At 33.3% G+C, this 12,902-nt stretch overlaps 1 protein-coding gene across 3 annotated transcripts; it reads right to left on the bottom strand.

The window, feature by feature from the left end:
- Positions 1-2,117: 2,117 nt before the first annotated feature.
- On the bottom strand, positions 2,118-4,884 carry LOC113857774 (transcription initiation factor TFIID subunit 8). Of its 3 annotated transcripts, XM_027489964.1 has the most exons (3): positions 4,804-4,883; positions 4,563-4,607; positions 2,293-3,309 (listed from the first exon to the last, which is right to left on the bottom strand). In XM_027489964.1, exon 3 carries the CDS (start codon positions 3,192-3,194, stop codon positions 2,310-2,312), a length of 885 nt encoding a protein of 294 aa, XP_027345765.1. In that variant the 5' UTR covers positions 3,195-3,309; positions 4,563-4,607; positions 4,804-4,883; the 3' UTR covers positions 2,293-2,309. The 3 variants fall into 3 exon arrangements, with proteins under 3 accessions (XP_027345782.1, XP_027345774.1, XP_027345765.1); XM_027489981.1 differs by lacking the exon at positions 4,563-4,607 and having other exon boundaries at positions 2,118-3,309; positions 4,804-4,884; XM_027489973.1 differs by having other exon boundaries at positions 2,231-3,309; positions 4,454-4,837.
- Positions 4,885-12,902: the final 8,018 nt, after the last annotated feature.

The following is a 12,902-nucleotide window of genomic DNA, read 5'->3' on the forward strand; positions in this document are numbered from 1 at the left end:
CAATACTAAGGTTTGACATGACAGTTGTAAACACAATTATGTGTAGGTTAGCTAATGTTAAACAAAGCAAATAAAAAAAGGTTCTATCATTTACTTGGATGGGCCAATTAGGACAAAAAAATCATATGTACAAACAGGTTCATTGGTAGGAGTTGATATAATAAAGTCAAAAGGTAGAGTTTTCATAGGTAAACCAAGTTGTCTCACACAATCATTTGAAATAAAGGAATGAGTTGTACTCGAATAATACAATATATTAAATGAATCTCCATTTATGAAGCACTTACATTAAAAGAGATCATTAAATGAATTTCCTATTATCCTAATTTTGAAAGCATGTTAAACATGATTTAAAATTTAATTTTTGGAAGCATCTTGTATAAATTTTGGAAATTAAATTTTAAAGTTATAATTATAAAATTTAATTTTTAAAACGGCAAGACTTCTTGCCTTTTTAAATCAATTTTGTGTGATGTAAAATAGATAATGAAAACTCACTAAATTAATAAATAAGGTACTTAAAAAGATCACATAAAGATGTCAATAAAGCATAAAAAATACATGAATAGTGTTACAGCAGCAGAGACATAGAGATATTGGAGGAGAAGAAGACAGAGGAGGGTAGAGGAATAAAAGTGAAAAAAAAATTATTTTAAAATATTTTAAAATATTTTTGAAAAAAATGAAACTATATATATATATATATATATATATATATATATATATATATATATATAAAAGGTTGCAATTAGAAGAGTTGCCTAATTACTAATGCATCTATACTTCCAAAAAGTAAAGCAAAAATGTTTTAACAAAAATAAAATTTCAACTCAAATCTACAATGAACAAACATTAAAAAATATCCTTATAAAAAAGGAAAAATAATAATCAAAAGAACACAAGTCCTAAAATAAATAATTATTAAAAAAAACATATAATGAAGAAAATGAAGTAAAATAAATAAAAATAATTAATAAATGTAAAAATAATAAAGTTATTTGCGATAAAAAAAATATATACTACACTTAAATAAAATAAAATACATCAAAATGCTAATATAATATATTAAAAAGGAATAAATAAAAATAAAAATAATATGTGATTGATCAGATGAAGTTGCAAGTATTAATTAGCATAAAAAGAAGAAAAAAGATTGAAATAAAATTAAATTAAAAATATATTATTTAAATTGGTCAAAGTTGAAATAAAAATAGAATAGATGAGAATGTAACATCTATATAATTTCATTAACTCGTAATTATATTTTATAAAAACACATAAATAAATATGATTTAGATGTTAAAAACTTTTATTGTGACAAATATTTTAATTTAAATATTATTTTTATATAAAATTTTTAAGTTGTGTTTAGATAAAGTATTTCGAAATTACTACAATTTAAATATTCTTTTGGTAAAAAAATTATTATAATTCAGGTATTTGAACAGTAGGAATTTGTTTTTTTTAAAAAAATACTACATAATTTTAACTAGATAATTTTTATATCAAATAGAAAGAATTTTACATAACTTATTTTTAAAAATAATTTAAAAATATGTGTATTATACTTAACTCTTTGTATTTATTATTTATAACTTCTAACATATTTGACTCATCCCCGTTGTTACTTTCATATTTTTTAAAATTTTAAAATTCAAACACCACTTATTCTTTGTGTTGCAAATATTTATCAAATTATTTAAATTTTATTATCATTTCATGTAAAATCCGTATTCCCGTTTAATATAAATATTTACCTATTTAATTGACATAATAATATAATTTCAAGGAGAGGTTAAAAGTTTATTGCAAAGCAATGCTCACGAAATTTTAATGGTGTTCGTCAATTTGTATAAAATATAATTACTTTGTTTAAATTATTTATAATAATATTAAAATAAAAAAACTTATAAAAAAATTCAAATTTATTAAATTAAAATTATAAAAATATAATAAATATTTTTTTTTAATAAAATTTTACTATTATTAGCTAATTAAGTTAAGACTAAGAATAACAAATTACCTTTATTTTATATTATAAAGGAAGATGCAGACTAACCTATACAGATACTATGCTAGAAAGGAAGTTCCAGCCAATCATTTTCTTTGAAAAGATAACCAATCAGTGACAATTTCATAAATTTCAAAAGTAAGCTATAAACTCAAAATGGGTCCTACTTGGTGACAAAAGTTTCAAAAATTGAAACCTGATGATACATTAGGTTGAATCACAACAATAGGCTACAGAAAATTTTCATTTTTCATTCTAGAACAGTTACAAGCATCATTTCATTTCCAAAACAATCATGCTATCTTTTCACATCTTCATTTTCCTCAACTAGACAATCATTTATTTTGTCATGACTCCAAGACACTCGTTTTCTTCCTTTACAAACACCATTCATCATATTCACACCAAATCCAATTTGCTTCTCCTCTTCCCCTCCAATTTTAAATTTCACTCTTTCTCTTTTCCTTGCAAAATCCATCCTCGCGTCTTTCTTTTCTTTTCCATTGATGCCGTTGCTTTGTAATACATCACTGTAATCTTCCGTGGCCAGTGAATGTTCCCACAATTTCTCACCACATTTCCTCTCCTTAGCCAAAACCTGCTGACAATTCTTATACAAGTTCTCCTCAGGAAAGTCTGGCAGCCATCTTGGTACATGCAAAACTTGTGTTTTTGCTTCATTAACGGCTGCTTTCGGATTTTGGCTTCCAAAAACATTTCTGAATGGAATTTGTTTAGCAAATGGAACGTCCTTGGAGAGGTTGACGAAATTCATAATCTCTTCTAGTGCTGCAGATCTTAGCAGGTTACTTTTGTACATCATTGAACCACCAGGAAATCCTTGAACTGAACACAGATCATGAATGCCATTGATGAGGTCAAAGAGGTTGGAGTCGGTTCGATTGGAGGCATTAGCAAAAGAGGCAGCTGATCTCACAATGGCTTCAAGATATCTAGTGGAAACATTAGTTAAGGTTTCAAGAGCATTGTATTTGGAGGTTTTAAAGCCTACTGACTGGCAGATCTGAGCAACTGCAGTTTTGGCCACAGCAAATGAGAATTCTGATGCAGTTTCCGCTACATGAAGATTATTTACTACAACATCCCTTTTCTTTTTTCTTTTCGCCCTTTGGGGTAGTTTAGATGTGGTTTTTATGCTGATGCTGTTTTGCATAGGGTTCATTGAAAAATAGACAAGAGAGAGGTAAAAAGGCAGAAGACAGAACTCAGAATCATATGTGAAACCTGGAGTCAGGATTTATCCCTAATATGGAAGAAGATATGTACTGCCTCTTTTCCTGCCATCAGACCAAGAAGTGTTACTTATAAAATTTACTCAGGCTTGGCACTTAGAAATGATGAAATATACTTTAGAGTTTCAACCAAAAAGGGACAGTCATTCAACTACTATCATATAACAGTTTATATAGGTGCTCCTTAATTGTAATTTGCATATTCCATTGACAACTGAGATTCAAGAGGTTCTAACAAGCAACTTTAATTTGAAAACATAAACCATAGCAGCAAAAACAAAAAAAGGCAATGCATCGTTGTCTGTATCCAGAAACACCATAAAATTTTTCACAAATTATAACAGTAAGGCACGTCAATCATGACTTCCCACCAATGGTAAGCTCCTTCGCTTTGGAAACTTACAAGAACTATATTTGATTAAAAAAAATACAACCAAAGCTCCACATAGTCAGAAAATGTTCTGAAAAAACAAGAATGTAAAAATAGCAACACAAGGAATAATTGTGACAAAAAACCCAAACCACGAGACTCCACAAAGAAGTCCCAGTCTTAGGAGCAGCCAACCAAACTAAAACCACATTTTACCAAATTGGCCCCTACTCTCCTCCCCATTGCCATGATTCCCTTCTACACTCTGCACCCATTCAGTTAGGATTCTCTACTATTCTATTTCTTTTAGCTCTGCATATTCATCATTCCTCTCATATCTCCCTCCTTGGACCCTAACTAACTCAACTCCTCTTTTGGTCCATTATCCATCATCTGAGTCCTTTGCTGTTTCTTTCTTGAATAAATACCTTTCATCCACTCTGAGTTAAAGCTGCAACGAAAAGTTCTCCCCCTCAAAACTAAAGTTAACTCAAGTGCATCAACTCAACTCAGTCGAAGTCAAAAGTAAGCTCATTCTAACCCAGTCCAATTAACAATAAGCCACTTCTATATTAGCCCTTGACATACAAAGGATATAAACTGAAGCCTGCTACTTTCGTATTGGATCATTCATGGACAAACAATTAACAATTGGACAAAACTTAAGTACAATTTCTTAGGTGCTGGTTTCTAATAAAAAATACAGTTTTACTTTGATAAAAGGTCTGCGTTTAATATTGTCAGAAATTACCAAGGTGAAACTATAGTTTTAATTAGAAAACAGTCCCAAAAACATCTAAAGAATTGCACCTAAAATACCTTAAAGACTGTAGTTTCGTCTGCCGGAGCAGCACCATAGGTGCTTTTAGCACTGTTCTCTACTCCAAATTATATTTACTGTTACTGGACCTAATTAGGGGGGATTTACTGTATGAGGCAAATATCAATTATCTGAAAGATCATCGTTCTAAAACTGCAACACCGAAAATTGAACTTAAATTTTCATAACATTATATTTGATTGATCGCGAGAGTGCGCCAAACAACATAGGAATGAAGACTGGACAGAGCTTGAAAAGGGATTGTGACTTCAAATGAGAGAACCCAGCGGTGAAGAATTCTATTGAAACGCGAAACACTTATAGAAAAGAATAGTGACATAGAACAAACCTTATAAGTGGAACCCTGGTTTCCCCTTCGCTATACTCTTCTCTGCCACGAAGCAAGGGAAGGTTAAACGCAAACCTAACACAAGGGTTCATGCGAGACGTTACTATAGTACTAATACTATTTAATTGGGTCGACTTTGGACTCGGTCTCACTGGGCTCGATCAAGATCAAGGTGGAAATTTGGGTATTATAAATTAATAAAATAATTATATAAATGAAAATCCTAAAATATATTACTTAATTATTTTAAATATAAAAAAATTTTAAAATGTGTATTTTTATTATTAATAATAAATATTTTATTACATTAAATAAGATAAAAATAAATAAATGTGATTATTAAAATTATTAAAAAAATTTAATTAGACAAATCCAGAAAATAGACTGCATAAAAATAAATAATTGCAATTGAAAATAGATTGCTATAGTGTAAATTAGGGATGTCCATTGGATCGGATAAACTAATAAAACCAATGATCCAAACAAATCTAAAATGGAAAACGATCCAATTCAAACCGATCAAACCTGACATGATTTGATTTGTATAATGGGTTAGTACAAGTTAACTCGTAGATCCGATGACATACCCGATTAACCTGTTGACTTTTTTTAAAAAAAAACACATTCACATGCAATAAAATGTGTTTTGAATTGAAACTTATTTTAAATTTGTATATTTATATTGAAATGTTGTATAATTACATTAAAATTATGTGTCAAAAATTATTCAAATAAAAAAATTAATATTTTTTTATTTTCTTATACGTTTTTTTATTTTAGGTTATTTAATTAAACAATTCGATAATACAAACTGAACCAACTCATTCGTATTTAGTTCGAATTGGTTTGGATTTTTAATTTTTTTTATACAAATTCAAACCTAATCAAATCAATCCATTTTAATCCGTGCATATTATTTTTTTCTCTAAATCTGAACCAAACTGACCCGTGAACACCCTTAATATAAATAGAGTTGACAAAATAAGGTTACCCAATTAAATCAACTTAAGCTATCCCAATAAAATGTAAAGCTTAAATTTTAAATTTTGAGGTTGAATTAAATTTAAACTTTTTTTTATTTCAATTTAATCAAGTAAACCTCACAAAAACTAAAGTTTATCTTCTTTTTTTTTTTATTGTTTTGTAGCTTAAATTAAACTTAAGCCTTTTTAGTTTAACCTAGTAAAGCGACAGACTAATTTGAATGAGCTGAATAACTTATTTTATTAACTCAAAGTTCGAATGATTAATTTTTATATTGATATTCAATAGTTGTTATATAATTAAAATTTCTTGACATTTATAATAAATATTTTTAAAGTCATATATATGATAATTTTTAATTAATTGATGGTATACAATTTTTTATAATTATATTGTGTATGCATCTTAAAGCATAATAAAAGAGTATCCATCGATAAACTAAACTAAATCCCATCCTCCATTCATTGAAAGTTTTATTGAGAAAATCTCACCAATTTGTAAAATTGGTTGATGATACTCTTATCTTTGATTTCAGGTCAAGCCCTCCAACAAATACATGTAACAAAAATTGGATTCTTAAATATTAAAAGAAGGACGTAATTAATAGATATTTAAAAATAAAAACTTACTATAACTTTTTTTTAAGTTAAAATTGATAGGTTTGGTAAACAACATTAATATAGAAAGTTTTAACTTTTGAAGAGAGCTATGCATGAGATAATCTATTTATCATCTTTTAATTAAATTATAAACAATTGAATATGTATAATTTAAATTATTTTTAATTGGTAGTATAAAAAAAATATTTTTAATTGGATCAAATTGAATTATATTTAACATTTTATTTAAATTAATTCAAATTAAATCACAACATATATTTATGATTAAATTGAATATTTTTCATCGAAAAATGATCAAATATAATCTGTGAACATCTTAATTAATATAATTATTCATTGATATTGGCAATGGGGACCTTATCTTTGAAACATATGAGTTTTTTCATTTATCTAATGAGTCTCACAATTTTGACAAAGGAGAATTGTGTAACGTTAATAAAAATAGCACAAATATTTATCATAGCATATCTTTCATATATGAAAATCAATTAGGAGCAATTTTTAATAGAGGTGATATTGGTTCAATTTAGATCAGTTTGAGAATAATAACAATTGAACCAATCTAAACTAATATTTTATAGTTTGAATTAAATTGATATTTTTAAAGTTTTGTCATCTTTTCATTTTTAAAGGGGTAGTTTTAACTTAATTAGTAAATAAATGAAATTTCATTAATTAGAGTATGAATTAGAAATATGTTAGACCACAGGATACAAATAGAACATTAAAAGTGTATTATAGGAAGAAGGGTAAAAATAGGAATTGAAACTATTCTATCCTTTGACCTATTAGTTAGGTTTTCGGTAGTAGTTAGTTAATTAGTTAATTTGTTTTATATCAGTTTGGTATAAATAAGTCCTTTGTTAGGTAGGAGAGGGATAGGAATTAAGTAGATAAAAAAAACTGGACAGATTCTAGTGTGAAAGAAGTAGCCTCCTTTTGTGTAATCTTTTTTACAATCAATAAAATTCAGGGACGAAAAATGCCCTTTCCCCTCTGACATTTTCGAGAACCTAACAATTGGTCCGACCTGCCGCTTACTCCCTTTTCACAATGGACACACGTATGCAAATAGCAGAAACTACACTCAAGGCTCACGGTGTCAAATTGACGGAACTGCAGAAAGATGTTGCTTACATCAAAGAAAACATGCCTGACTTGAACCAAATTCGTGGCCTCATCATGGAATGTCTCACCAAGAAACCAAACCACACTAACGAGGGGCATTCAAGTACCACCAAAACTAGTTCCAGCGACGACGAAGGAACAACTGAGGGTGCCACAACGCATTCTTGGTTAACGAAAGTCGTTCTCCCTACATTTGAAGGGAGCAACCCCCTAAGATGGCTTGCGCGGGAAATTTTCGAGGTGCACCAGGTTCAACCTTCGGAGTGGTTACGTATCGCCTTCATCAGTATGGATGGTAATGCCTGCCACTGGTTTCAATTTTGGCGTAACAATGCCAAGAACCCATCTTGGGAGGATTTTTCAAGAGCATTATTGAAGAGATACGGTGACAGTGAAAGAGGTACTATGTACGAAAGGTTGGCGGCACTCCGACAGACCAGCACCGTGGAAGATTATGTCCAGGAATTCGAATTATCGATCGCCCAGGCCACTCCCAGCTCTGAGGAACAAATCTTGGGTTACTTCTTGGCGGGATTACGTGCTGATATCAGAGGCCAAGTCTGTCCCCATGACCCAAAAGAGTTAAATCGCGCCATGGAGATTGCACACGACATAGAAGACGCCATGCGGGAGGTTCACAATTATGGCAATTCCCAGGGACGTACCACCACATCGGGATTTCAATTTTCCAGGAACAATGGGATTGTTTCACGAATAGAAACTTCGGGTAACAACATTACAGTGGCCAACAACAGCAATTGTGGACCCTAAGGAGGAAATCGACCCCATACTACCTCGATTGCCACAAGTTTCGGAGGCCCTCACCAAAATCGTGGCACGCGGAGCCTACCCTATCATGAGTATATCAAACGCCGAGAAGAAAATCGATGCTTTCATTGTGGGCTTGCTTTTGCTCCGGGGCACCGCTATCTGGAGAAGAATTTGAGGGTCCTCATTTTAGCGGATGAAGATGATATCGACTCGGCAATTCCAAGCCCAGAGGACGACGATACCATTCACCCAGATTGTAATTGGTTGGACCTATCCCTCTGCTCTACAGGAGGACTGACTACCCCGCAAACTATGAAACTTAAAGGCCATTTATATAATCAAGATATTTTCATGTTAATTGATAGTGGCGCTAACCACAACTTTATTTCGCACAGGTTGGCTGATCGATTGGGCCTTAAGGTTGATCGCGAAACACCATCCTTTGTACGCCTAGGGGATGGAACCGTAAGCAATCTTCGGGGAGTTGCCGCAATGTGGAGATCAGATTGGGCGATTACACGATGACAGACGAATTCTTTCTCTTTGATCTTAGAGGGGTTGACATTATTTTAGCGGTAGCTTGGTTGATGACTTTGGGAGAAGTTAAAGTCAATTGGAGTAACCTTCAAATGAGTTTTGTCCACCAAGGACGCAATGTGACAATCCAAGGTGACCCAAGCCTGTCCAAGGAGCTAATCACGGCCAAAGCTTTAAGGAAACTGGACCAACGTGCTATGGAATCCATGGCCTTCCTCTGGATAGGGAATAATCACTTTGACACACTCCTACAACTCACCCTCAACCAAGAAGACCAGTTGCAGCAAGTTCTAACCGAATTCAGCTCAGTTTTTTTAACACCACAAGCATTACCACCACACAAAGACGCTGACCATAGGATCCCTATCAAAGTCGGAGTGGACCCTATCAATGTACGCCCTTATCAATACCCATATTTGCAAAAAAAATGAAATAGAAAAGCAAGTGAACGAAATGCTAATTGCTGGATTAAACCGGGCAAGTAACATTCCATATTCGAGTCCTGTCATTTTGGTAAAGAAAAAGGATGGGAGCTAGAGATTTTGTGTCGACTACAGCACTCTGAATAAAGCTACTATTCTGGACAAATTCCCAATTCCGGTAATCGAAGAACTGTTGGATGAACTCAAGGGCGCCTCCTATTTTTTTAAGATCGATTTACGCGCCGGATATTGCCAAATCAGAATGCATGAACCGGACATTCCGAAGACAACGTTTCGCACTCACCATGGACACTATGAATCCTTGGTCATGCCTTTTGGATTGACCAATGCGCCGGCCACCTTCCAATGTGTCATGAACTCCACACTACAACCTTTTCTTTGCTGGTTTGTTTTAGTTTTTTTCGACGATATTTTGGTTTATAGTGGCACCTGGGGAAAATATTTGCGGCACCTAAAAGCTGTTTTAACAAAGTTGCGGGAACACAGTTTGTTTGCTAATAAAAATAAATGTAGCTTTGGTCAAACAAAAATAGCGTATTTGGGCCACATTATTGCCAAAGATGGGGTATCCATGGATTCTCAAAAGATTGACGCTATATTACAATGGCCACTCCCTAAATCTGTCAAAGCTCTTCGCGGCTTCTTGGGCCTTACAGGCTATTACCGATGCTTTATTTGTGACTATGGTAAGATTATTAGGCCATTGACCGAATTATTAAAGAAGGGCAACTTTAATTGGACTGAGCAAAGCACTGTAGCTTTCAGGAAATTACAGACAACTGTCACTAAAGCCCCTATTTTGGCCATGCCAAATTTTTTCAAACAGTTTGAAATCGAGTGTGATGCCTCAGGAAAGGGTGTCGGGGCGATGTTGACACAAGATAAAAGACCTATTGCATTTTTCAGCAAAGGTTTTGCTGATTCCACCCTCACCAAATCTATTTACGAGAAGGAATTAATGGCCTTGGTTCTTGCAATCCAGCATTGGCACCTATATATCTTGGGCAAGAAATTCATTGTCTACACTGATCGAAAAAGCCTGCGATACTTATTGGAACAGCGAATCACCACCCAAAACCAACAAAACTGGCTTGCCAAGCTTCTTGGGTATGATTTTGACATTGTTTACAAAATGGGAGCTTCGAACAAAGTTGTTGATGCTTTATCTAGAATCAATGAGGATAAGGAATTCCAAGGCATTTCTAAACCTTTTTGGCAAGATATAACAGAAATCGATGCAGAGGTCCAACGGGATCCGGAGTTAGCTAAAATCAAAGCTGCTTTGTTACATGATTCCAATTCCCATAAACACTTCACCCTGGAACATGACAGGTTACACTACAAGGGCCGGTTAGTCTTATCTGCCACATCTTCATGGATTCCAAAATTATTACATGAGTTCCACACTTCACCTACAGGTGGACACTCCGGAATTTATACTTTTCTCGTTTGGGATGAAGAACACTGTAACCCAATTTGTTGCCTCATGTGATGTGTGTCAACGCAGCAAATATCTAGCTTCTTCTTCAGCTGGTTTATTACAGCCGCTACCCATTCCCAATGCGGTCTGGGAAGAAATCAGCATGGACTTCATCGTGGGCTTACCTCGTTCTAAAGGGTTCAACGCTATCATGGTGGTGGTGGATCGACTAAGTAAGTATGGGCATTTTATATTAATCAAACACCCTTATTCCGCTAAATCTATTGCTGACATTTTTGTGAAAGAGATCATAAGGCTACATGGTATCCCTATTTCGATCATTAGTGACAAGGACCCTACTTTTATGAGCCATTTTTGGCAAGAACTGTTTACACGGCAGGGCACTCAACTGAAGATGTCTACAGCATACCACCCGGAAACAGACGGCCAAATGGAGGTTTTAAATAGGACACTTGAAACATATCTCCGGTGTTTTAGCTCCGAACAACCTAAGGTTTGGGTTGATTTTATCCCGTGGGCAGAATATTGGTACAATACTACCTTTCATGCTTCGGCCCAATGCACACCTTTCGAAGTGGTATATGGTAGACCGCCCCCATTGCTAGTACGGTTTCTTTCGGGTGAAACACTGGTTGAGGCGGTAGCACAAGATTTCAGAGATAGAGATGAAGCATTGACACAGCTCAAGTTTCACTTAAATCGCGTTTAGAATCGGATGATTCAATATGCCAATGCGCATAGAAAATCGGTGGAGTTTCAGCCAGGAGACTATGTTTATTTGAAGATCAGGCCACATCGTCAAACATCCATGCCTACTAGGCTACATCCCAAGCTCTCAACTAGGTATTATGGCCCCTACAAAATCCTCAAAAAGATTGGAGTTGTCACATATCACTTACAACTACTGGCAGATGCTCGAATCCATTCAGTTTTTCACGTCTCCCAGCTTAAGAAAGCTTTGGGCAAACACACGGTAGAAGCAACTCTCCCTGCAGAATTACAAGTTCCACAAGAGCCCTATCAGCCTAGCAAGGTGCTGGGCAGCAGGGTGCTTACCCTAGATGGCACTAGAATCCCTCAAGTTCTCATTTGCTGGCAAGGGAAATCACCTGACGAAGCGACGTGGGAAGACTCAGCCGCTATTCAAACTCAATTCCCAGACTTTCACCTTGAGGACAAGGTTGTTTCAGATGGGAGAGATATTGTTAGACCACAGGATACAAATAGAACATTAAAAGTGTATTATAGGAAGAAGGGTAAAAATAGGAATTGAAAATATTCTATCCTTTGACCTATTAGTTAGGTTTTCGGTAGTAGTTAGTTAATTGGTTAATTTGTTTTACATCTGTTTGGTATAAATAAGTCCTCTATTAGGTAGAAGAGGATAAGAATTGAGTAGATAGAAAAAAACTGGACAGATTCCAGTGTGAAAGGAGTAGCCTCCTTTGTGTAATTTTTTTTACAATCAATAAAATTCAAGGACGAATAATGTCCTTTTCCCCTTTGACATCTCTGAGAACCTAACAAAATATCAATGGGGCAGAGAGGAAATAGATAAAAGGTACTCTATCTATACCCACAATTAAAAATTTTATCCCATACTTACATCGGTACCAGGTATCCATGAGCATCAATGAATATTTGTTGATATCTAATAAAATAAATATAAAAAAAAATCTTTAAAATATCATAATTTAAAGTAACTTATATATAAAATTATAATTAAAAGAAAAGCATACAATACTTGAATTACGAAAGTACAGTACAATATTTTATTACAATAACAATTATACAATATTAAATTAAGCACATGTCAAAATCATAAAAAAACAAATTAAGAAATGTTTACCAAGTAAACCACTATATTTATCTTTGTCATTTCAAGAGGTCATCAAAATAGTCTCTAAATTAAAAAAAAAAAAATAGTTATATTGATTTATAATGTATACAATCATCAATTATATTAATCCTTAGAATAATGAACTATTAGTTGGACTAACAAAATAACTAATGTAGCATGTTAAATGTCAAATAGACATACACATGACCTCGATTTTAATTAATGTAAAAAAGAACTTTCTCTGGAATCCGTCAATTTAATCTTTTTTGGAACCCTAAAACCAAAAAATGCTATAATTTTCATCTCCAACTACACTTTCGTCCTTCACTCCTGCT

This window comes from Abrus precatorius, unplaced genomic scaffold (assembly GCF_003935025.1).
Source record: "Abrus precatorius isolate BTA unplaced genomic scaffold, Abrus_2018 Scaffold1, whole genome shotgun sequence".
NCBI lineage: Eukaryota > Viridiplantae > Streptophyta > Magnoliopsida > Fabales > Fabaceae > Abrus > Abrus precatorius.

What these genes read in the sequence shown, in the direction of transcription:
- LOC113857774 (XM_027489981.1), bottom strand. Translation starts at nt 3,194, where the DNA reads ATGAACCCTATGCAAAACAGCATCAGCATAAAAACCACATCTAAACTA.